General features: G+C 41.6%; 1 protein-coding gene across 4 annotated transcripts in view; it reads left to right on the top strand.

Annotated features, from left to right (window-relative positions):
- cald1a (caldesmon 1a) overlaps window positions 1-27500 on the top strand; it is a 126122-nt gene that overhangs the window by 41490 nt on the left and 57132 nt on the right. For 3 of the 4 annotated variants that reach the window (XR_014600241.1, XM_084050225.1, XM_084050223.1), the window contains exon 2: window positions 13671-13756. Coding sequence is in view for 3 of the 4 variants with exons in the window: in XM_084050225.1 (XP_083906351.1) it covers window positions 13680-13756 (77 nt within the window). In the remaining variant the exon portion in view is untranslated. Of the gene's footprint in view, window positions 1-9926; window positions 10077-13670; window positions 13757-27500 lie in introns of those variants that run through there. The other variant, XM_084050224.1, reaches the window with a different exon arrangement.

The following is a 27500-nucleotide window of genomic DNA, read 5'->3' as shown; positions in this document are numbered from 1 at the left end:
CTGCTCGATAGCACCAGTAGTTTTTGCTTCTCTGTAGAAATGTTTGGCGTATCCACAAAGTCTCATAACTCTATAACCCTTGAGCAAACGTGACCTTACTTTGATAGCCAGGATAAGTAGTACCTTTGGCATGTGGGGATTACCCAAAATAACCAGTTATGTGGACCATTTTGTGTCTCAAACCATAGTCTTAATAACACGTTTTTGCTGTTACAAACTCTGTGTTCTATTATGCAAAGATCAGTGATGGAAGTAGAGCTCAAATGTTTTACTTAACCCATTAATACCTGGAACGCATCTGTGTCACTTAAGATTTCTTTTGCTATTCAAAAATATCAGATATACAAGCTCATAGCGCGGCACCGAGTGCCGCGCTACGAGCTTGTATATCTGATATTTTTGAAAAATCGTGAAAAAATATTTTTTTGTTTTTTTTTCAAAAAACTGTTAGGATTTAGAAAATTCTTAGAAGCGGCCTCAGGTCTTAAAGGGTTAATACACACACCGTGTCCGTGTGCTACGCAATGACCAAGCATATACGTGAGTTTCTAGAACATTACTTCATGTCTAGTCATTCCCGCTGAGTCAACGGGGTTGCGGGGCTGGGCGCAAAGTCACCATCGTTATCATCATATAATTCATTGTGTTTGTCTATCTCTGCTCACGAGCCGTGCTCGGTGTAGAGTGATCAGTAGCCGACCGGCCGAGTGCACAACCAGGGAGGGAGGGAGCGCCCTTGTGTTGCCAGATTTGTGAGAGAAATAAGCAACCAGGTCCTTGAAAACAAGTTTAAAAAATGTGCACTTTAAACCTATATGCATCGGCAATTTGAAAAAAAAAAGAATGAAAAAAAAGTGACGCATTTTGAATATTTTTTGAAATATTTGGTATGGGGGTTCCTCGAACAAAATATATATTTTCAGACGTCAAGGGGTCCTGGTCCTTCATTTGAAAATGTTTGAGAACCACTGGTTTAAACAACACTATAGGAAACAAGCCCAAATAAGCAAGTACTCTTTAGAAACAAGTCCAAAAGACCGCAACCCACAATATACCTACCAAAGTTTACAAGCAACTTTACAAGAAAAACAAGCCTAAAGTCGCTTATAATAAGCAGACATGGCAACACTGGCACCCCCCCCCCCCCCCCCCAGAAGAATGACAATAGAGCTTTAAACGGCTGTGTGCAGTGTGCAGTGTGTGTGTGTGTGTGTGTGTGTGTGTGTGTGTGTGTGTGTGTGTGTGTGTGTGTGTGTGTGTGTGTGTGTGTGTGTGTGTGTGTGTGTGTGTGTGTGTGTGTGTGTGTGTGTGTGTGTGTGTGTGTGTGTGTGTGTGTGTGTGTGTGTGTGTGTGTGCACACATTGCAACCCAGATCACATGGCTAAACAGATACTAGCTGACTAAATCAATGTAGCCTGAGAGCCTGTATCAAAGAAAAATAAAACTCAAGAACTCGCTTCTCAATAGTATTTGAATTTGATTTATTGGAATTAATTTGTAATATTGTTTTAAAGTTATAGATTTAGAAGCCTATTAATTGATTGATTGATTGAATACTTTATTATACAGAAAAGTAAACATCACAAGGTACAGTCAGACTAATTGGACTGAAAAGATTAACACAAAACAAGTCCTGGGGACTTGTTTCCATAGGATTCCACAATCACATAGGATAACCTAATCCTATGTGATTAACCCATTAAAACCTGAAGCCGATTCTACAAATGCCCTCTAAATCCCAACAGTATTCTGAAAAACTATATCAGTTTCTATATCAGTGGTGCTCAAACCTTTTCATGTCAAGGACCCCCCAAAATTATATGTATTTGGCCGCCGACCCCCATCTCAAAATATTTTGTCCAGGGACCCCCAGAAGCAAATATTGAGTTAAAAATGTTCGTTTAAAGAATATATATGTTCAAAGATTTGCACACATTTTCACGATTTTTCAAAAATAGCAGATCTACAAGCTCATAGCGTGGCACTCGGTGCCGCGCTATGAGCTTATATTATCTGCTATTTTTGAAAAAGCCCAAAGTGTAGAATAAATCTTTTTTAGCTCAAATCTAAAAATGACACAGATGCGTCCCAGGTCTTAAGGCTATAGTTTGGATGAAGTAATCTCTTGTATGTATTAGCCTACCACGAAGAAATGTGGCCATTGTTCTCTTGCAAACACATGCAGCCTATATGCGTAGCCTTGGATCAAGACTATCATTGATGTATTTAATCGAGTCAGACTTTTATAGATCTATATGCAAATGTCAAAATCGATAAAATAAATCTACTATGATAGTCTTTATCCAAGGCTACGTGCATAGTGATACAATCAATGGTGTTTTCGCGTTCCTCTTTTCAGTACTTTTACTTCTACTCCACTACATTTCAGAGGCAAATATTGTAGGTTTTACTCCACTACAATTATTTGAAAACTTTAGTTAGTAGTTACTTTGTACATTTTGATTATTATTACAAAACATACATTAACCACTTCAGCCCTATTATACATTTCGGCCATTTTAAAATAGCAGATCTACAATCTCACAATGTGTCGCGTCAGATCTGCTATTTTCAAAAGATTTTCACACTTTATACAGTACATTTGAAAACTGGTGAAACGGGACATTCTGCATAATGAGTACTTTTGGTACTTTAAGTACATTTTGATACCAATACTTTTGTACTTTTTCTCAAGTGTAAATTTGGAATTACGGACTTTTACTTATAACAGAGTATTTCCACGTTGTATTGACACTTTTTACTCAAGTACAAAATTGGAGTACTTTTTCAACCACCGCACGACTGGAATACTGGATACATACTTAAGTATCGTGTGCACGACTCTTTCAATCATTCATCTGTGAATCATGGGAAGAAGGCACGAGACGGCCTGACTTTTGCACCCGGTCCACAGCCGCCCCGCACCCTATAAAAGCTGCATCGTGACCAAGCTATCATCACAACAAACAACACAGTCTCAACCCAGAGAGAAGAGCACCAGTTACTGAAGACCTGAAAGAACTCTGATAGAACACTGCTGAACATGGACAAGTGCGACTGCAGCAAATGTGAGTATCAACCCTTTAAGACCGGGAAGGCATCTGTGTGTCATTTTTTAGATGTCTTTCGCTATTTTTTTTTAAATAAAAGTCGTGAAAATGTGTTGCAAATCTTTGAATATGTATATATTTTTTTAAAGCAAACATTTGCTTCTGGGGGGGGGTCCCTGGAACAACGTATTTTGAGATGGGGGTCCACGGCCAAATACATGTCATTTTTGAGGTCCTTGACATGAAAAAAAGTTTGAGAACCACTGATTATAGCAACATACGTTTAAAGAAAAAAAAACTGTTTGAGTTAAAAATGTTCACTTTAAAAAATATATATTGAAAGATTTGCAAAAATGTTCATGATTTTTCTAAAAAATAGCAGATCTACAAGCTCATAGCTTGTTTTACTTGAAATAACCTGTGGTTGTTTTCTGTGACTTGTAGCTGGAACCTGCAGCTGCGGTGGATCCTGCTCCTGCGTCAACTGCAACTGCACCTCGTGCAAGAACAGTAAGTCTTAATTTAACTTGATCATTTTCTACGCTGCTCTGAATTCAGCATAAGTCTGGGATGATATTGTAACGTCCAACTACTTGTGTGTTTATCCTTTTAGCAGCATTGTATAATGGTACCACTGTACTGTTGGCAGACTGTTCAATTGCAAACTATTCAATCAATATTGTCTTTGTTTCTCAGAGGCAAATATATACTATAAGTATTTGAAAACTTTAGTCACTTAGTAGATTTTGATTATTACAAAAAATACATTAACCACTTCAGCCCTATATACATTTTGGCCATTTGAAAATAGCCGATCTACAAGCTCACAATGCGTTGCATTGTGAGCTTGTAGATCTATTATTTTCAAAATATTTTTACACATTTAAAAACTTGTGAAATGGGACATTATGTAAGATTGCAGTTCGAAGCGGTGCATTTCGTGATCAATTAAATGTTTGGTGTAATTGTCAATGACCACGTGTAGCTTTTGTGTTCACTCTTCAATCAATCCACTAACTAGCTTACTCTCTGATTCCCCCCCCCCCCCCCCCCGCAGGCTGCTGTCCATGCTGTCCCTCTGGATGCGCTAAGTGCGCGTCTGGGTGCGTGTGCGAGGGCGGCAAGAGCTGTAACACCGGCTGCTGCCCCAAGTGAGAGGACGACCTGACCCCGCATGATGATGACCCAGCCTGGAGTGTGTGAAGACTGACCGAGGAATGGACGTGCATCATCTACTGTCGCTGAGAATGCCCGTAGTGCAGTCAGGATCGTTTCTGTTTTTGTACTCCATGTAAATGTGATTAATAAAATGCATTCTTGGAAAAGCTGCCACATATGACTTATGACTATCCTTAACTGTCTGACCTGCATTGACAATGTATGGTACATGGCTGTCAAAAAGATTACACTCAAACGATGTAGCATTTCAATTTCCTTTTGGTCTCATAGTGATGGGGATTTATGACAGTGAAAGGCATTCATACAATATCGGTTAGGGTTAGGCTTAGGAATGGGACAAAAACATAATATCCATGAATTCAAGTCTCCATGAGGTGTGTAATCGATAGAAAACAAAGTCAATTTGGGGGTGAATTATCCCTTTAATTCCTCTTTCCCCTTTTTATGGACACAGAGTGAAAAGTCCCCTGCCCTCACAAAGTGCTGTGGAGGGTTTTTTTCTTCTCCCTTTAAATGGCATGTGAATGAGTAATTTGGAGACTCTTTCAAGTCCCCCTTCACTAACTTCAGAGGTTAAATAGGAACATTCCTCACATAGCTCCGCGGGCATATTACAGATTAATGTGTTTGTCTAAAGGTTGAGAGGGGACGCTTGTTCCGTGTTGGGTGAAGGCCCGGGGCCCATGCATGCGTCAAGGACAACTTACACCACAAACCATGTTGAGCACAAACTCGTACAGTGGCCTGTGTGTTTTTATTAAGCAAAGTTGCATGTAGTTCAAACAGAAAATGCCAACACGGCTGGACTTCTGACAATATTGGTACACTGCATAATGCCGTGTGTGACGTTAAAATGACCGCTCAGAATTTTGCAGTGTAGTTGCACAACAATGAACCGCAAATAATTATAATGAGTTTTCATGCACATTTTCCAACAAATAAATAATAAAGAATAGCACCAATTGCCAGACAAAGAGTACATTGGTCATAGCGCACTTTGAGGCGCTTGAATGCAGTGTGTACATAATTATCCTTACTGTATGTGTATGTGTGATGCACTGCGCAGTATGTGTGTAGTGTTATGTATACATTTTACATGTATAGTGTATAGTATATTAGACGTATCACTCTGCTTACATCTTTTATGCCCCAGACAAATGGAACAAACTCCAGGACTCTCTGAAACTGGATCAATTGGTCTCTATAGAGACATTTACCTACTTGAGGAGGAAACCGGAAGGCTCACCACAAAAAAAAAAAACACTTGCCCCCATTTTTTTTAATGGCAAAAGAAGCAGATCTACAAGCTCGAAATGCAGCGCGTTTCGAGCTTGTAGATCTGCTACTTTTGCCATTTTTGAATTTGATACGTTTGAGTGACGCTGTAGTATGATCAAGTAGGGCGTTAATTTACGAAAAAAAACACAAAAAGTTAAAGATGGAGATAAGAGGTTTCTGCAGACAGCAACTATACATACACATAGTATGAAAAAGTCCACACAAGGCGAAACTCCACCAAAGGTTATTTCCACATGGTAGATCCACATGTGGATTGAGCAATTATAGGTACAAAGGCACAAAGGTACCGTCGAGTAGGCTAAAACCTTCAGTTCCTAAATGGCCACCATTAGAACACAGTCGGTCGTAAAGGAGTGCAGGGGCCAGAGCAGACGCCCGTGATTGTAGAATAATCATCTACGGGACGAAGTGCTTGGAAAATAAAATTGGGAGCGATAAGAACTCAAACCAGAAAAGATTGCGGGGACTTTTTCTCTCTCCTCCGCCTTCTCCGCCGGGCCCAGTAAAAGAAGGAACGGTTTCACCCGAAGCCAAAAATAGATGCGCCCTTGGCCCATACTTATTCCTAAGCCTTTGCTCCCAGCCCTTTTTCTGTTGTGCTATTTGGTGCCACATTTTGCCTGATAGGGTTTCCATTGTTTCTCCGTTGTTAGCTTAAGACTCTGTGAGAAGATAGAGGCATTACGGGGCGGCCCTAATCCCAATGGCAGTCAGGATAACATCAACTTGGCTTTTAGGGCTTTTTAATAGGGTGGCATTTAGACGCTTAGGTTTGTATGCCAGGGCCTGGCAGTCTCGACAGGTAGTAATTTGGCAAATGTGTCATTATGGCTATTGTAGAACCTTCTGAGGCAGACAGAGAAATAGATGGGGAGAAGCACAGGAATACAGAGAGAGAGAGGGAGAGAGAGGAGGAGATAGAGAGAACAGGAGGGAAAGAGTAAGAGAAAAAGAGAAGCATACAGTAGCAGTAGAAAGACAGAAGACTCAGCAACTTTCTACCTGGAGTTGGCTATTTTCGCAGTTTTAGAAAATAGCCAATCTACAAGCACTTTGCGATGCGATAGAGTATGGCTTAAGTGGTTAATGTGCCATATTATGTACTGTGGAACTGTGAGGCCAACGAGGAGTTAAGAGTTTGGAGAAGAAGAGAGAGAGAGAGAGAGGAGGCAAAGTGCAGAGATGTGGGAATGGATGAAGAGAGAGAGATGGGCGGATAAAAGGAGGGAGCGTTTTTACAGTGGACAGGCTAAGGCAGGCCAAACGTATAAAAGGCACTGAAACTGTCAAGAGCCTGCTCCACTTTATACAATTGCTCTCTCTCTCTCTCTCTCTCTCTCTCTCTCTCTCTCTCTCTCTCTCTCTCTCTCTCTCTCTCTCTCTCTCTCTCTCTCCCGCTCTCTCTCTCTCTCTCTCCTGCTCTCTCTCCCTCTCTGTCTCTGTTAGCTTTTTGCAGAGTATGGGTGGTCCCCTCCGGCAATACGCAGCACTTACATTTCTGCATTTTTATTGAAGGCCTTCTGTGGAATGTGTTGCGGCCCTCCTCTCTGCCCGTGTGCCTGTGCATCGCCCCCATGCAGAGGCCACAGAATGCCACTGCAGCGCTTTCATTTTCTAACAAAGTCAGATAGAATTGTGATCTTCTGCCTCCAAATGCAACTATGGCAGTCGGTTCTCAAACTTTTTTTCGTGTCAAGGACCCCCAAATTGATATACTGTATATTTGGCCGCGGACCCCCACATCTGAAAATGGTTAATGCCAGGGACCCCCAGAAGAGAAGATTTGTGTAAAAAAAAAAAGCAAAATGATTCCAGATTCCACTTTCAAGATTTTTCCAAAATGTTCAAAAATATCAGCATAGCGATGCGTTGTGAGCTTGTAGATCGGCTATTTTTATTTAGAAGTTTGACACATTTTGAAAACTTTAGTACTTTTACTTTGGTACAAGTATATTTTGGTGCCAATATTTGTGTAATTTTGTTCAGGCAAAATTGAGAATACGGGCCTTTCACTTGTAACAGAATATTTCTATATTATGATATTTCTACTTTTACTTAAAGTGGCACTACTGTATGTAACCTTTTTTTATGAATAAAATGTAATTTTATTTTGTCCAATCTGTATAGTATAGAGTATGTTAATACAATATAACTTATACAATTGGGGCGGTTGTATTTTGTCTCCCTGCTCTTCTATTTGGGACATTTAGATCGTGTCAAAGCCAAAGGTCATGTCTCACCTAGACACAGGCTCTGTCAATGGTAAAAATGTCAGCACTTGCGCAGGAAACGGGGTTCAAATCCGGGATAGCAGAGGAAAGTTACATAGTGCAGCTTTACTGTAAGTGCAAAACATCTGAGTACTTCTTCCACTACTGGCTGATTGCCTCATCCTCGTTTGGCGTCAGTGCTTCTAGGAAGTATGTGATTAGACTCGTCATGTTTCGCGGGCCTTTCCGGGTTTTAGCACTAGCTCGCTCTCATTTTGTCTTAATTACAGTTGTACGAATTGCCCCGACATCCAAGCGCCAATTTTCTGCCCCCCCCACCCCCTCTTTTACTCTCCCATATTATACATATCCCCTGAATGACAAATCTAAACTTAGAGAATGGATTCTCGTGTTTTTTGGGGGGTAAATCTCTCTCTCGTTCACCCTACCCCTCGTGGGTGTTTTTTTGTCTAATAAGTGAAATACAGGACTGCATACCGTTGGAGAAACCTCTTATCTCCCTATTTTTATTTTATTTTTTGTAAATTAATGCCCTACTAACCTACTTGATCATACTTCACACGAAAGCATCAAAAGTAGCAGATCCACAAGCTCGGTTTCAAACTTGTGGAGCTGCTACTTTTGCTACGTTTGAATTTGAATCCTGAAAAGTCTTGGACATATGAGGTTTCCACCCGACAATATGGGTGTCTACTGTGGGTGAGGCTTTGTTGCTACAGGTTGGTTTGACCAAAAGCATAGTCGCTGTCGGGCGGAAACCAATCATTGTTCCAATTCATCCAATGTAGTTCTTATTTCGTCACAAGCTCTTGTCAATACTTTTCATTGCTTAACCACTTTCTCTTTCAAATGCATGCACGTGCGTGCGTGCGCGTGCAACTGTGTGTAGCTGACTGGTGAGCACACATGGTGTGCAAGTCTGTGTGGACACAGCTATACAGTATTCACGCATGCAGTGGTTTAAACTAATTCAAGTGCTTTCGTTACTGTCATTGCTTTTTTGTGTACTTTTTTGTCGTACAATCTAAAAGTGATTCTACTTTTGACTCAAGTCGACGTATTGACATATTGTACTACTTATGGAAATGCAAGAATGACTGATGTTTAGCCTACAGATTTGTCATGTCACCAGGAGGATAATATATATACCCAGTACTTTATTGGATACTGTACTGTATTTTCTTTCTTTGAGAAAGCTGTCTCATGAAGAAAGGATGCTAATTTTGGAGAGCATTTTTTTGTATTTTTAGGCTAATTCAGCAGCTTTCAACAAAAGTAACCTTGCCTCTACTTGAGAAATGTTTAAGTCATGAAACAGTACTTCTACTTGAGTAGGACATTGCAGTCCCCCTTCCGCCCGCGCATGTGTTTCTGTGTGCAAGTGTGTTGCACTTACACATCTGTATGTCTTCAGTGGCTCTCCTCTCTGTCTGTCCATTCAGATGTGTAGAGAGAGAGAGACAGACAGACAGACAGACAGACAGACAGACAGACAGACAGACAGACAGACAGACAGACAGGAAGCCTGGCCCTAAAGAAGAGAGTGTCTCTGTGGCTGGTCCCATAGAGGCTGGTGGAAAGTACTGTATTTGAGTAAAATGTTGAGATTCTTTGACTTGCGTATTTACACATTGTGAGCTTGTAGATCTGTTATTTTCAACAACAACAAAAAAAAAGTTGTGAAAAATGTGAGTACTTTTACTTTTGGTACTGGCCTTTTAATTAACCGAACCTACGTAGTGGTATTGCTACTTTTACTTTCTACCATTTACTTAACTTTTACTTAAAAAAAAGAAATCTGAGTACTTCTTCCAAGTTCCAACCACTGCCTATGGCCGAGTTCAGCCCAGCACTGGTAACTCTGTAAACAGTACAGGAAGAGCCATGGATATGGGGAGGGGTGGGGGGAGTGTGGGGGGGAGAGAGAGAGGGGTGTGACCTAAAGAGAAAAGAGAGAGGGCGGCCACAGAGGGAGGGAGAGAAGGAGGGAGGGAGGGAGGACGGGCCCGAGAAAGAACGACAGAGGGAGGGAGAGAAGGAGGGAGGGAGGAACGGGACAGAGAAAGAGCGACAGAGGGAGGTCCCAGGCAAGGGAAGAAGCAGGGTATTTGACTTTTTTTCGGTCGGTCGAGGTTGCACTGTGTGAGAGAGAGAGAGAGAGAGAGACAGACACAGAGAGTGAGAGAGAGACAGAGAGAGAGAGAGAGAGAGAGCTATAGCAGGAAGCGGTTTTGCCCTGGGAGGAAGCCCTGTCATTGTGAGGAGCTGGTATGGTGTGAGAGGCTGCAGGGCCACTGTGTGTGACGGCTAGTTTAAGGTAGAAGCTCTTTTATCATTTCTGTTAAAATACTTTCAAGATTTTTTCTTTTAAATCTATCAACAAATTGCAGATCTACAAGCTCGCAGCGCGGGACGAAGTGACGCGCTGCGAGCTTGTAGATCTGCTATTCTTTTGGCCAAGATTCGTACAGTAGGCTATTTTTCGATTGCAAGCCGCTACTCAAGTGTTTCTTTACTTTACTTTACTTTACTTTACTTTACTTTACTTTACTTTACTTTACTTTACTTTACTTTACTTTACTTTACTTTACTTTACTTTACTTTACTTTACTTTACTTTACTTTACTTTACTTTACTTTACTTTGTTTTGTTTTGTTTTACTTTACTGTGCTTTACTTTAGAGGGCATTATTCTTGTAAAATGTAGGGTGACCCATGTTTAAAAAAAAAAAAAACTTGGAACACTTTATCCCTTAACCCATTTAGACCTGAGGCCCATTCTAAAAACGCCTTCTAAATCCTGACCTAAGTTTTCTGAAAAACTTCAAATATTTATCAAAAAATTACAACAACATTGATGTTGCTATATACTGTACTGTACATAGCAACAAGAACCCAAAAGGGGTTCCCGTCTTGAAAGGTACAGTTACAAATAGGGGTCCTGCCCTAAATGGGTTAAATCCCAAAATTCTAAAATGTCTAACGTTTTTCAGAAACCTGAAGACATTCGTAGATGCGTTCCCGGATTGAATGGGTTAAATGTTACTGTCATGTTAACTTGCTGCATAGCTGCTCTCTCAGGTGTACACTGCTCTCAGTGCTCTTACTGCTGAAGATGCACAAACATCTGTGTGCCACTGTCATGTTGCTGCCATCATCTGCAATAGCTTTTAGATGTAGGTCTACAATACATTTCTGGATCAGGAACCAGTAAAACGTCTCAAACATCTCACCCCTCTGACCGGTGAAGTGATGGTCAGATGGGTGGACCACGTGCTTTAAGTGATGGTCAGATGGGTGGACCACGTGCTTTAAGTGATGGTCAGATGGGTGGACCACGTGCTTTAAGTGATGGTCAGATGGGTGGACCACGTGCTTTAAGTGATGGTCAGATGGGTGGACCACATGCTTTTTCAGAGCATGTTTATTGATCGATCAATCGATTGTGTTTCCCGGCTTGGATCAGTGGAACTTAAAAAAACCTAACTTAAAGTAGTGCACTTTAAGTTATTATTTACAACTATCACAATGAAAGCTCATTTTCAAGAATACAATGACATGTTTTTACATAAATGATTTTATATTTGTTATATTATCAATCAAGTCTTGGTGTTAAGCCAATTATTTTGGGGGCCGCTTGGCTATATCCTCACGGCCCACCAGTGGGCCCACAGTTTGACAGAGAAGTAACTAAGTACGTTTACTCCACTACAATTATCGCTGCTTGCTCTGGGTATAACCTTTGCGATGGCGTTGTGTTCATTCTGCGACACACTGGCACTCGCTTGGCCAGGAGTCGCGGCGATTGTCCATTCTATATAGGCTGCCTGGCACGGATCTACGCTATAGTTGTTGTTGTCGGTGGCTTAGCGGGGGATCATGGATCTGCAATGGGAGGATCAGTGGTTCCTGGGTGGTCCTGCCTCTCCTCGCTGCACAGACAGTCACGTACCCTGAGCCAAGCGGGGTATTTTTAGCGAGAGTGCTCCTCGCTGATTGAGTTAACATCCTGTGTTGGCTTCTCTCTCTCCTCACACGCTCTGCCTATATTCTCTCTCTCTCTCTCTCTCTCTCTCTCTCTCTCTCTCTCTCTCTCTCTCTGATCTCGCTCTCTCTCTATCTGTCGTTTCCCTGATGCCCACATTCTTATGGGTTCCCCCCACAAAACAACTAAGAAGAAATATTGAAGGAAAAAAAACTGGAGGGACTAAGGCCCAAATTAGAGCCACGCTGTAGCCTTGTAAACACAAAAAAAAAACATTGGACTCCCTCTTTCTTTGGTGTTTCGCCCAGGTGGGCGTGGTTATGGTGCGTACCAAAAAATCCTGAAGAGTGCGTCAACATTTGTCATTTGGTAGTGCGGACAACTTGGTGGGGTATGAACAGGTTGACTTAACATTGACCCCCACCAGTATGTCTGCAGCTACTACAGTATGTCACGCCCCCCCGTGGTGACGACACGTTGGCAAGCACTATATGCCTAAAGAAAACCCCCTAACCCTAACCTCACAAACACTATGCCTAACCCTAACCTTAACACACAGCAATTATGCCTAAACCTAACCTCAAAACCACACCCACCTCGGCGAAACACCTGGGAAAGAGAGAGTCCGGTAAACACTCTGGGTCAGTAGTAGGTACATGTGTGGAGTGTCATGTGGGTATTAACTGTAGTGTAGATGGTCCCCATACAGTGGTGGATATGTAGTATTAAGTAAAGTGGATAAAGTAGCAAAAGTAGCAGATCTACAAGTTCAAAACGCGTCGTTTTGCACTGCGTTTCGAGCTTGTGGATCCGCTACTTTTGATGCTTTTGTGTGACGCTGTAGTATGATCACGTAGGGTGTTAATTTACAAAAAAACACAAAAAGTTAGAATACCGGTATGGAGGTTTCTGGCCGACAGCAACGATATGATGTAATGTATGTCAGTGTGTCAGTACCTCCCCTTTTCCCTGATCTCTCAATCCAAGTTCATCCTTTTAACCAACTACACAACTGTTTTGTTTAGAAACCTACGAGAGGAAGCCATAGCTAGCAGCATCATGATACTCTGAATGAATGATAAGATGATATGGAGTGAAGTAGTTGCAGTTATAGTGCCTTCAGAAGCTGTTTTAATCTGTGGCCATACCATTTCATTGCTTTCAATAGCAGTTGTACTAATATCTCCTTGTACCCATAGGGCACTGGTTCCCAAACTTAGCCAAAAAATAAAAAAAATAGCCGATCTACAGATCACAACGTCTCGCGAATCTGTTATTTTCACTTTTTTTTACGTACATTTATTTATAGAATGTCTCTGTCTATTTATTTCATTCATGAAGTTCTTTTGAAAAAGTTTGAAGTATTTTTTTTATTTATGAAAAAGTTTGAAGTATTTTTTTTATTTATGAAAAAGTTTGAAGTATTTTTTTTATTTATGAAAAAGTTTGAAGTATTTTTTTAATTTATGAAAAAGTTTAATATTTTTTTCACATTTTTGAAAATCTTTTGAAATAATAAAAAAAGAAATTTGGAAACAAAAAAAGGGATATTTACTTGCGACCCATAAAAATGGGTCCGCGACCCAATGGGAAACACTGCGTACATGTGATGTGTGTGGTGTATGGTAATAGACATCATGTTAGTGGAGTCCACTAGTGCGGATCAGTGCACCACGAAACAGAAGGTTCCATCATGTCACGGTTTAGCGTACTAGTGCTCTGTTTAACACAGTACTGTGCGTAAAAGTACACACCTGTACGGCGATGCCTTTTGAAATCTTGAACGACAGCGCTGCTAATCTAAGAACACCCAGTGAGTGGAACAGAGGTGATACACCCGGAAGTCCGTTTTTCTTTTTTGCCTGCCTTCCTTCCTTCCTGTCTATGTAAACTAACATGGCGGTGTTTGTTGATGTCTCCCCCACAGGGCATAACCATGGATGACATGGACTTTGAGCGGCGCCGGGAGTTGAGGAGACAGAAGCGAGAGGAGATGCGGCTGGAGGCCGAACGGTAAGTCGTGTTGTGTGTGCATTTATCGCAGAGCAGTCCGCTGTTCTGTTCCAACTCAATCCTGTTTCTGGTTCGACGTGAAGTTTTGACCTGCAGGTCAAAATTCAATTTCTTCTCAGAGCTCAGTGGTAGAAAATGTACAAGCACCTGCACTGGAGACCCGGGCTCAAATCCGGTGTGGAACAGGAAGGTTACATAGTGCAACTTTGATTTAACCCATTAAGACCTGAGGCGATTCTTAAAATGTTGTCTAAATCCTAACAGTTCTTTGAAAAAAATCGAAAACTTTTTTTTCAAGATTTTTCAATAATAGCACATCTACAAGCTCATAGCGCGGCACCGAGTGCCGCGCTATGAGCTTGTAGATCTGCTATTTTTGAATAGCCAAAGTAATCTAAAGTGACAGAGATGCGTTCCAGGTCTTATAGATTATCTATTTACTTACTTATTTACTTACTTGTTTAGTTATTTTTGAAAATATTGGGTCAAAACATGGGTAATCGGTGGTGTAGGACTCTAGAAAATCGTGATGGGCTTCGCACCCAAACATGTGTCATCAGTCGGGCTCTAAGCCCTGACAACGCCACCTCACATGTGTACAATAAGATAGGACATTGTCCAAACATACCATCATATGACCTGACAAAGACCAAGTTGTTTTTGCACCGACTTGCAAAAACCCCAAGAAACTCACATGATTGTGGTGACGCACCTTACCTAGACTATACATACACATACACATACACATACACATACACATACACATACACATACACATACACATACACATACACATACACACATAGACAGGGGTGCAAAGTAGTACATTATCTCACATATGCTGTACTTAAGTACTGTCTTGAGGTACTTTCGCTTTACTTGAGTATGACAATTGCAGACTGAGACATTTGCATATACCAGTTAATATCCAGCAGCTTGCAGCAGTACTATCAGAATTTAAATGATGACAAATGTACAGACAAGATTTAAATAGGGATGATTTCAATAAGGCACTGTATTACATTTTAAAATGCTTAGAAGTGCTCTCGAAGTGCTCTCACAATACCCCGATACTGTGGGTTACGTTTTTAATGTAACATTTTGGTTAACATTTTGGAGGAATCTTGTCGCTTTAATGAATGGTATGAATTTAATATGAACCGCTTTCAACCTGGAGGATATTTTGGGCATGTCATTACTTGCGAAAATTGGCAATAATTGTATGGAAACATCAAAAGTAAGCTGTGAAGCTTGTAAATAGGTTATTTTTGCAATTATTTGTATGACAAAGTGGTTAAGATATGAACAAATATTCTTATTGTTTTTATTTTTTTCAACACGGAAAATAATTCACTGAATTCACCAAACGCCATCTCACTTCCATTTCCTCTTCCACCTGGCCACTTTCACTTCCTCTTCCACCTCTTCCACTTTAACTTCCTGTTCGGTCTTATCTATTAGTCTGATTTCAGGAAATGCAGACTTGTATGAGGATGTTAAGAATAATGTAGTTAAATACGTTTAGGGAGAAGCAGAGATATTGAATACAGAAAAGATTATCATGATAACACTTTTAAGTGATATCGCCCCGATCTTGTGCAGTAGAAAACAAAAGCAGGTATACGTCAACATTAGACAATTTACAATTCACAATTAAGGCTTTTGTCAGACTCTCTTATCCAGAGCGACGTATTGAACATAAATAGAGTGCAGAGAGAACCATGTAGGGCATACATGGGCAACTGCCGGCCCGGGGGCCACATGCGGCCCCCAACTTCCCTTAATGCGGCCCGCAGGTTAATATTGATACTGATATATTATTTCTTTCAGCTGTTACAATTCCAAATGCAACCCGCTTGACCCGCTTTAATTACTTCTGTCTATATTAGTAGCTTAATGACTAGTATTACAATTTTGTTGTCTTTTTTATGTTCAATGTATTCGTGTTTAAGTTCATAAAGCTAACATAAGTATAACTAAATGCATTTGAAATTAAATGAAAATGTTACTTTTCAGGATTCCAATTCAAAAATAGCAAAAAATAAATCTGGATTCCAATTCAAAAATAGCAAAAATAGCAGATCCTGTGGGTTGTAGCTTGTAGACCCGCAGATCCTGTGGGTGCTCGGGAGCTCAAGCACCCACGGGAGACAGCGAACACCCACTGGGAAAGCGCCGGTCGGACGGTTAAAACGCTTTGTAGCGTACGCTCTGTGCAGGATGCATGATACCCGGTCTTATACCACACGAGAGAGAGAGAGAGAGAGATTGCCCGTTCGAAAAGGTCTCGTCTCACAGTAAACTAAATCTAGCCTCTACATTAAGGGGTTAAAACTTGGTGCGTGCGTTGCGCTGCTGTTTGTGGTGCAGTGGTGCTGGCTGGGTGCACAGATAGGCTGGGTCTGCATGGTAGTCATATCCCGGTCAGTCTCTAGCATCAAGTCAAAGGAAAAGGGAGAGTGAAGTGGAGTCTGAAGAGGTGAGTCTTCAGAAAGACACGTGTAGACGTGTACATTTTCACAGATGCACGCTCGTCTGACTTATAGCAGCTGGTTATGGCTGCAGGCTTGCCGTTTGATGCGTATGCGCTGGTTCTCAATGTCGGGTCTGGGGACCACCAGCGGTCCAGATGGACCCTTATACGGGGCTGTAAGAGCATACAAATGGAAACCTCATAATGTCCAAAACTGTTATTTTTCAGGAGTCAAATTCAAAAGTAGCAAAAGTAGCAGATCAACAAGCTCTTAATACACATTTCTCAGTGCAGATTGGAGAATATATATATATATATATATATATATATATATATATATATATATATATATATATATATATATACACACACACACACACACACACACACACACACACACACACACACACACACACACACACACACACACACACACACACACACACACACACACACACATATATCAAATGGGGGTCATTGGGCTAATGCATATCAAACTGGGGGTCCTTGAAATGTAACAGTTTGAGAATCACTGACATGGTGCATTGGTGCTGTGGAGGAGTGTTCTGTGGGTGAAGCCCTCTGGTTGTCAGGCCGTCCAGCCCACCTCCCTCTTGATGTCCGTGCCAAGTTGGAGACGGAGAGAGCGCCATGCTCTGTTTTCTCTTTTTAATTGGACTCTCTGCAGGCCTTTTAAAAAACATTGCTCGTTAAATATTGCCCCGGGTTAGACAGAAAGACAAGGAGAACAGAGAAAAAAGAAAAAGAAATAAAGGTTGACAGACGTCTGCTCAATATCTGTCTCTCTCTATTGCCTCGTCTCTGCACTCTGTCTCTCTCTTGCTTTTATTCTAACTTGTTTTATATGATTCACCCTTAACGTCTCTCTCTCTCTCTCTCTCTCTCTCTCTCTCTCTCTCTCTCTCTCTCGCTCTCTCTCTCTCTCTCTCTCTCTCTCTCTCTCTCTCTCTCTCTCTCTCTCTCTCTCTCTCTCTCTCTCTCTCTCTCTCTCTCTCTCTCTCTCTCCCTCTCTCTCTATATATCTCTCTCTCTATCCCTCTCTCTCTCTCCCTACCCCATCCATGCTGTCTCTAGTGCTAAGACCTCGTCAGTTGAAATCAATTGAGGATGTCGTTGATTTCAGCCAGCAAAAACAGCTGTGTGTTTTGTCAGCTCCATATGCATGCCGATCCAAGACGTTATATGGTTGCTTCTGTCAAAAAAAAAGAAGTCTATATTTACAGAGCTCAACAGAGGTCCCTTAGCTCAGAATAGTGCTTTAGAAATTATGCTCTCATAAATGCAACTGTAGTTCACATGGATGACTGTGTACTTCTCTCTCATAGTCAGTTTTTAACAACGTGGGCCCTATGTACGTCATTGTGCGACAAATAGCGCGAATAGCCAATCTACAAACAAAAGATCTGCTATTTTTGATTTTTTTTTAAGGTGGTTAAATAGCAGGGATGGAAGATCTGTCAGGCCCTTGGTACAAAGTATGGTTACAGCAATATATATATATATTTCAATTCCAACATGGTTTTACTGAAAACATTTCCCCTGCTACAGCTGCTATGACAATGAGTGTAGTGTCTCTGTTGGATGGAAAACCTCATATGTCCAAAACTGTTACTTATCAGGATTCAAATTCAAAAGTAGGGTATTCATTTACAAAAAAAAACACAAAAAGTAAAAATATGGACATAAGATGTTTCTGCCTGACAACAATGATACACCATCAACTTAGCCATGTAGTTTCTCACTGCTCTCCTTAAAACATTTTTCTTCTAATCTAAAGAAAGACATCCTTTATTCCTGTATGGTTGAAATTCGACTATGCATATTGCTTTTCGATATGTATTTTTGAGTGGTGCCAGCCACTCCTACATTTGACTGTGTGTGTGTGTCTGTCCGTCCGTCCGTCCGTATGTTTGAGCACGGCCTCAACAGCTGCAGCTGATTGCAACACAAGGATGCAGGCTGGGGCATTATAGTATTATATCATGGATTCTTCACTTTCCATCATTATAAACCCTTTTGAAGAGCACAGCCAAAGATAATTCTCTGGAACACGTGTCCTTGTCGATTTCCAAGTTGTGGTAAAGCTATGGAATGTCTTTTTAAACGTTTTTTTTTGCCTATAATGACATGCCCAAAATAGGTTGATTATTAATGGATTGTTTAAAGTTTTTTATTATTGTTTTTTTTTTTATCGTAATCGATTAGAATTATTGCTTTGATGAACTGTTGCACCCCTAGATACAAATAAAACATTTCCTCAACTTATAAAAAAAAATGTTCTTGTTATACTGTTTAATAGTCATGTAAACCTATTTTGCCTGCAGTGGACATTTTGCCCAGGCCTCAGTTCCCAAACTGCTCTGCGAAGGCTTTGATTGAAGTGGAGGTTAATGCAGTTGTTAGGTTTCACAACATGCCTTAAAAATCTCCCAGCTCAATTTATTTATGCAATTTCCTTGCGTTTATGTTATATAGGGGGGAAATGGAATTTGGCAGAGCAATGATGTAGACTTGGATGGGGTGAGGGGGAAAAAGTTATATGGAATTATGGAAAGACGTGGCCAGCGATAGAGTGAGTGAGTGAGTGAGTGAAAGACTGAAAAAGAGAGCACGATGACTGAGTAATTGAATGAGTGAAACAGCGAGTGAGCCGAGTGAGTGAGTCGCTCAGTAAATAAGCGAGTGCAAGAGTGCGAGAAAGAATGATGTCCCATTCTGCCATGCATTCCCTGATTTTTCTGCCCGAATCTGTCCACTTTCTGTGGGCATGGAAACCGCTCTATAAGAGCATATAGATCGGCTATTTTCGGTGTGTGACGTCAAGTTTAACCTAGTCCTGAGAGAGATGGAGAGAAACTGAGATCTACTGAGTACAGTAGATCTCAGTACAGTATAAGCACCTTTGACCTTCAACATTTTCAGCTGGGTGGGAGTTTTTGCTCTGCGGCTGTTCATTTGGCGGTAATTCCAGTTGGCAGGCAAACCGGTACTTGTACTTTACTTGAGTATTATTTTATTTTTTTATACTTGATAACTTCTACTCCACTGGCAAATATTGTACTTCTTACATTCATTTTGACAGCTTTAGTTACTTTGTAGATTTTGATTATTATTACAAAACATACAATAACCACCCTATTTTATACTTGGAGCTATTTGAAAATAGCCGATCTGCAAGCTCACAACGTTTTGTTCCTTTACCTTTTCGTACTTTAAGTATTAGGTTGATGCCAATACTTGTGTACTTTTACCCAAGTTCTGAATACAGAAATTGGAACAGAGGATGTCTGCATTGTGGTATTACTACTTTTACGTAAGTAAAAGAAAAAAAGAAATTCTCTGTCGGGTGTAAATCTCATATGCCCAAAACTGTTACTTTTCAGGATTCAAATCAAAAAATAATAACAAAAGTAGCAGATCTACAAACTCGAAGTGCATCACGGTTTCGAGCGTGTAGATCTGCTACTTTTGATGCCTTTGTGTGACGTGGTAGTTATGATCAAGTAGGGCGTTAATTTACGGGAAAAAAAACCACAAAAAGCTCAAACATGGAGATAAGAGGTTTCTGACAACAGCGATATATCAAATACTTTGTTCCACCACTGGCTCCAGTCAACCATCACAGGGCATCATGCTGTGAGGAGACCAGGAACGCGGGGGCAACGTAATGACCGCTGTAGGGTTTGCCACATGCATAGCGATTATAACGTCTCTGTCTGGTGGAAAACCTCATAATGTCCAAAACTGATACTTTTCAGGATTCAAATTCAAAAGCATCAAAAGTAGCAGATCTACAAGCTCGAAACGCGACGCTTCGCGCCGCGTTTCGAGCTTGCGGATCTGCTACTTTTAATGCTTTTGTGTGACGCTGTAGTACGATCAAGTAGGCTGTTAATTTGCGGAGGGGGGAAGAAAACACAAAAGGTTAAAATATGGAGATAAGAGGTTTCCGCCCGGCAACAACGTTATAATGTGTGTGTGTGTACCAGCCAGGTCTCCTACAGCGGTTTACTACACGCTAGGATGGTGAGATGGCCCGTAACTCTGTGCGTGCGTGCGTGCGTGCGTGGCTGTTATTATGGGTAAAATAAAGGATTAAATAAAAAAAATTGAGGTTAGGATTAGGCATTTAGAGGTCAGGTTTAAGTTTTAGAGTTATACTTGACACCTTTTCAGAGAGTGTGTGTGTGTGCGCTTGTATTACTAGTATAGTGCAAGGGTTAGGATTAGACATTTAGGGACCTATTTGCGCCCAAGTCGCGCTACCCACTATTTGGGGATTTAGCATTGCGCTGGCCGTTCCTGTGGCTGAGTTGCTATTTTGCGACACCAGCCTTATCCCTTAAACACCTGCGCTACCCTTTACATTATGCATATTATGTGTGGTTTGGGCATTACATTAATAAAACCAATCAGCGTGCCAGATGCCATTGCCTTTAAGAGCAGGCTGCGCAAGCCATTATGCCCGGTGCTATCGTTCGCCCTCTCACTCTCTGCCCATGGAAGAGCGAAGAGGCAGTCCGACATCAATTGCCTTGGAATAAAGTAATATTTGATACACAGAATTATCATTATCACACATTACTGGTTATTGAGAACTTTAAATGAACGGGTAGCGGTAGTGCCAAGGCATAGCGCAGCTCGCAAGATAGGGTCCCTAGAGCATTGGTTCTCAAAGTGGGGTCCGGGTACCCCCAGGGGTCCTTTGGGGAGTACCAGGGGGTCCCCAGCAAAATGTGTATTTTATACTTTAGCTATTTTCTTTTTAAATCCCTGGCACAAAATATTTTGAGATGGGGGTCCGCAGCTAAATACATATCATTTTGGGGGGTTCTTGACATGAAAAAGTGTGAGAACCACTGCCCTCTAGGTTGGTGCAGGGGTTAGGGTTGGAGTTACTGTAATGCCTCATTTACACTGAGTTGTGTACCGATGTCACACTTATAGTTGTACAAACGTGTGTATGTGTGCGCGTGCAAAGTCACAACAGCCAGGATCTGTCTTGCATCAGCCTCAATTCCACTGTAAGAGCATTAGCGTTGACAGAGATTTGTGCTCTTGGCTTACAACAATTCCGTTCAGTAAAGAACCCCCCCCCCCCTCCCCCCCTCCCCCCCTCCCCCCCCTCCTCTGAGCTGACATTTCTCACACAGTCTCCTGCCCTCCGGATGACTCCGCTGCTCAGAGATGCTCTGCAGTGAGTTTGTTTGTGTTCAACCGACTGGTTACTTATACAGTACATATATATACGCTACGGTACCGCCGTCATCATTTATCACGTACTGTAGGCACACACGCGCACGCACGCACATTATATCCGAGCATTCACACACACATACAATACACAAACGCACGCACGCACACACGCGCACACACACACACACACACACACACACACACAATATATATATAACCAAGTATTCAAACACACACACAATACACAAAGACAATCACAATATAACTAAGCATTCACACACAAATACACAAAACTCTCTCACACACACACACACACACGCACACACACGGTATAACCAAGCATTCACACACACACACACACACACACACACACACACACACACACACACACACACACACACACACACACACACACACACACACACACACACACACACACACACACACACACACACACACACACACACACACACACACACATACATACAGAACACAAACACAGACACGTATAACCACACATACGCACACGCACAACAACACACACACACACACACACACACACACACACACACACACACACACACACACACACACACACACACACACACACACACACACACACACACAGTGGAATGTTTTGACTGCTGTTTTTATGTCCCTCTCGGAGAGAGAAAATGTTCCCACGTCGGCCCTGATCCCAAACAGCCATCAGCGATCCTTGGCGTTGAGTCTCAGAGCAGAGCAGTGTGTTGTTGGTTTGGAGCCACGCAACATGCCGAGGAATGCATCTGTAATGTGAAAAACGCTGTTGGAACCCCGTCTCGCTGCATCGTTTGTCATTTCGTAATTGGAAGAGGGACAATGTACATGAATCAACATTAAAACCAATGTAAATAATGACCCGAGTTAGCCGAAGGGATAGGTTTCATTGGTAGTCCCTTCGCCTGATGTTTGTTAAAAAATAAATCTACATTTTATAATACAATTAAAGCAGTGGTTCTCAAAGTAGGGTCTGGGGATACCCAGGGGTCCTTGAGGGGGTTCCAGGGGGTCCCCAGCAAAATACAGCATCACAATCATTTCAACCACTTTATCCATATTTTTTAAAGTGCTTTTCTTTTTTTACACAATCAGAATATTTGCTTCTGGGGGTCCCATGGCATAGGACATTTTCAGATGGGGGTCTGCGGCCAAATATATATCAATTTGGGGGTCCTTGGCACGAAAAAGTTTGAGAACTACTGAATTGAATAACATGAGCAAATAGTAGATCTATCGGTATGGAATAAGAAGGAATAAGACAGTAAGTAGATTGGAGTGGCTTATTGCCAGCATCAGTCGACACACATGAGCCTGTGGTAGATGGTGATTATATCGTGGCTGTGGGTGTTGTTTTATTCATTCCAAAGATCCAGAAATGCTGCTTTAATGTTGGAAAAGGTTTCGGTTTGTCTGTTTCGTCTGTGTACACATTTCTCCTTTCCTTTCCTTTCCTTTCCTTTCCTTTCCTTTCCTTTCCTTTCCTTTCCTTTCCTTTCCTTTCCTTTCCTCTCCTCTCCTCTACAGCCTCCCCTCCTCTTCTCCTCCCTCACTCCCCTGCCCTGCCCTTCCCCGCCTCTCCTCTCCTCCTCCTCATTGTCTATATTCTCTCCATCTGTGTGCTGACTCACCTCCTGAGAGGCCAGGAAGAGAGCAGAGGAAATAACACCCATCCTCCGTGAATGGGCCGTTCCAAAAAATCTGTTGAAAAATCTCGAACATTTGTGCAAATATTTGAATGTATATTTTTAAACGATTTTTTTTTTACTCAAATCTTTGCTTCTGGGGGTCCCTGGAACTAAATATTTTGAGATGGGGGTCCGCGGCCAAATACATTTAATTTTGGGGGTTTCTCTGCCTCAGGTCTTAATGGCTTAAGCCAGAGAGCGTGCAAACGGAACCAAATGGACCTGTATAAGCGGAGCCACGTAGTCATCATGTCAACATATCACCAGACACCACCTCTTCCTGGCCTGGGGTCAATCCATTGTCACACACTCCGAAACGCCGAGTCCGGAGGTGGATTTGGACCTGTGCTATTTCCGTCCCTTACTGCGTGCACAGAGATTTATCAAAGCTCTCGCTCTCTCTCTGGCTCTATGCACAGCAGCCATATTGGAAAGAAATTGGGCCTCTTCTTACTTCTTTCACAGGTGTTGCCAATGATACTAATGAAGGCTCTGTTCCATTCTGGTCAAACAGAGTCAGGGTGCTGATATTGTGCATGTTGCCTAACCGGAAACACTCGGCTACACCAGTGTGTCTCAAGGTGTGAACCATGCCAGGTACCCTCATGGTTCCTTGAGGGGGTTCCAAATGGCCCTTTACGGGTGTATAACTCTGAGAAAGGGTCCATTTGGTTCCATTTGTACACTCAGAGTTATGGAGGTCCTTGAATTTAAAGGTTTGAGAACCACTGTGCTACACTAAATGGAACAGATCCTTCATTAGAATCATTAGTAACACCTGGGAAGGAGGTAAGGAAGAGGCCCAATTTCTATCCAATATGGCTGCTGTGCATAGAGCCTATTCCGGAGACACAGAGAGAGAGAGAGAGCTTTGAAAAATGTTTAGCATTTACTGTAAATCAGTGGTTCTCAAACATTTTCACGTCAAGGACCCCCAAATTAATATGTAATTGGCCGTGGACCCCCATCTGAAAATATTTCCACCAGGAACCCCCATACAAGATTTGTATGATACACATTTTTTCAAGATTTGCAGAAAATAGGGTTCAAGTGATTACACTGACTGATTGTAATGCTATGTTAACATTTTTTTCTGGGAACCCCCTGGAACCCCCACAAACCTTTTGAGAACCACTGGTGCAGAACAGGCGTGTCCGCAACTAAGAACTGACATTGTCTAATCTGATTGGTCAAATCTTGCGTATCGTCAACTGATCTTCAAGTCACGTTTGTTAGCCAAGATGCTGCTCTGATGGTCCTGCAAATTTGCATAGTGCAACTTATTTGCTGATTTATACTTGACTAAACTGTACCACATGGTGATTAATTCACACACACACACACACACACACACACACACACACACACACACACACACACACACACACACACACACACACACACACACACACACAGGAATTTTACACACAACATGAGTTATTTTCTCATTTTTATTAACAGTATTATTAATCAAATGATATTTATAACAAAATAGGTTATACAGTACATTATGATGTGTTGGGGAAAACCAAGCAACTGTATGATGTAACCGGAATGGATTCATGCTCTATTTCAGGGGTGGGCAACGCTGATGATGGAGAGGGACACTTAATGTCTATACACTCACTCCTGGGGTCCACATTGTGTACCGTATGTCCGTGGTTCTCAAACTTTTTCGTGCAAGTCCATTGTTTGTACAGTGTTTTCTGCACCGTCACTGTGGCGATGTGTCGCTCCACCCTTCAGAGGAATTGTCCTGTTACAGAAAACAAGCAGTGAGGCAGCAGGACAGTCACAGGGCGGAGGAGAGAATTCTGCAACTGACCACATGTAGTAAAGATGACCCACGCGCTCTTGGAGTGCGATTGACTGAAACTCTATTTGGAAAGGTTTTAGGTTTTTTTTTGTTCAAAATGCTGTTAAAATAGCCAACTTGTTGCAGTGCGACTCGTTGTATAGCTTGTAGATCGTCTATGTTCAAAGAATTTATGAAAAACGTTCAATTTATTCAAAAAATATTGCCTATAACGTCATGCACACGATAGGGGCGTCAGGGGTCAAGTGGTTTACCACTAGTGCTTTGGGGTAGCTGGGTAGGGGGGTTGGAGGGAGAGAGGGAGAGTTTTATCCCAAGCTAACCTTTCCCATGTGGATGTATATGTCTGTATTTGTAAGATAGTGTCAGGAGAGAGAGACACACAGAGAGAGAGCGAGAGAGCTAGAGAGCGAGAGAGAGAGAACCCAAAAGAGAAATGAGATGTTTCCAGGGACCCAAACTATTATGAAATACCTTTGAAAAATGTTGGAAACGTTTTTAATCGAGGAAAAGTGTTTTTTTTAGTTTAAACCTTTGAAAATCTTTTGAAATAATATATCTACATTTTTTAAATGTAGGAAATGAAAAATAGGGAATATTTACTTTCGACGCTTAAAAATGTGCAACTCAAACACGGGTCCCGACCCACTGCTTGGGAAACAGTGAACTAGAGGGAGAGAGACAGAGAAGCGAGGGCTGGGAGACTGGGAGTGAGAGGGTGCAGTGTGGTCCATCAGGCAGGCAGGCCATGCAGTGGTTAGAAGGGAAGTGGTCCACAGGGCCCAGCGTGGGAACGGCCCAGCATTTCTGACAGTCCAAGCCCCCCACCCTCCAACCCCAGACCCACCCCACCCCACCCCAACCCACCATCTCTTCTCTTCCCTCTGCTCTGCTGTTCCCAGTGGTGGAACTTTTTACACAAGTACTGAACTGAAAGTACAATTTTGAGGTTACTTACTGTACTTACTTACTTATTGCATACCTTTTACGCCACTGTAATTATTTGAAAACTAGTTATTAGTTATAAGACCCTTTTACATTTAGAATTTTATAGAATTGAAGTACTTTGCTGGGTGTTTTAATTGTGGTGGATATTTATGTATTGTCTTGTTTTGGATGTGTGCAGCAAAACGATGTTCCCTTGTGGATAGTAAAGACATCTATTCAATTCTATTCTATTATTTCACATATTTGCATTATTTCAAAACATACATAAAACACACTTTAGGTACGAGTTACTTTGTAGATTTAGATTATTGTTACAAAACACGTTGTGAGCTTGTAGATCTACTATTTCTGAAAAGGTTTGTAAAAGTTTGACAGATTTTAACAGATTTTGTACTTGATATTTATTTTTATATTGCGGTATTGCCATTTCACTTATGCAAAACATCTGTACTGAACTTCTTCCACCACTGGTTGTTACTTTGCCCTCCCTCCCCAGAGCTAGCTAAGGTTTGTTTTCTTTTTTTCCCCTTCTCTTTCATTTTCTCTCATTCTCTCGCTTTTACCCCTCCCTCTCTTTCTCTCTGTTTTACCCACCTCCCTTCCTTCCCGTGTCCATAATGGGATTTTCTCATGGACTTTTCCCTCCTAAATTCTGTGCGCTGACATTTTTTAGATAGTTCACCGTGAAAGATAATATTTGGACATACAGTATTTCGGCCGGTAATGCGTTTCTGGGCTGACAGCGTTATTTTGGTGGCTGTTTGCTGTGGTGGTGGGGGGGGGGGGGGGGGGCTTTCTGAATCGGATCATCACTGAAAAAAGAGCGGGTCTATAATGCATTATACTCGCATTTATAATGCATTATAATGTGCTTATGAGGCATTATAAGACTCGTTCTAAATGTTTTTAATCATGTATGACAACTTATAATACGATTTATGATGTATTGTAAGTGTTGGTCATAATGCTATATAAGCCCAGTGGAACAGCACATTATAACTACCGTAACTCTCCGACTGCCACAAAATAACAAGTGATATAATGCCTTACAAGTGCATTATAATGCATTATAAATGTGGTTATGACGCATTATAGACCTGACCCGACCTTAATATAAAGTCTTACCGTTATTTGTACTAGACCACACTCTCGCATTTGTACATAGCATGGAGTGGAGGCCCACCGGACAAATTTTGTCAGCACCAAACGAAACCCGCGGGACACGGGCATGCGATAAATGCGATAAATAAGAGATTATCTATCAGTATTCGTCTTTGCCTGTGCTTATCCAACCGAGGGTGGGGCTTATCAGCGTGAGCTGTAGACCGCTGATATGCCTGCCTTGGATAACACGAGGGCAATGACAAATGCTGGCTGATAATTTGTTTATAAATGGCCATGGCATTGCCTTATTTGTTCACAAAGACCACAAAAGATAGCGTTTAATCGACAATTTAACTTACGTTTACATTACTGTCAACAAGGAACTCGAGCAGCGAACAAAATTATATAGAGCTGGGATTTCCTGACCATGTCAGGGGTTGACACTAATGCCGATTCATA

Source organism: Gymnoscopelus microlampas (genome assembly GCF_963454915.1).
Source record: "Gymnoscopelus microlampas genome assembly, chromosome: 23".
NCBI classification, from domain to species: Eukaryota; Metazoa; Chordata; class Actinopteri; order Myctophiformes; family Myctophidae; genus Gymnoscopelus; species Gymnoscopelus microlampas.
Note: the sequence above shows the minus strand (reverse complement) of the source record. Positions and strands in the feature narration are given on the sequence as shown.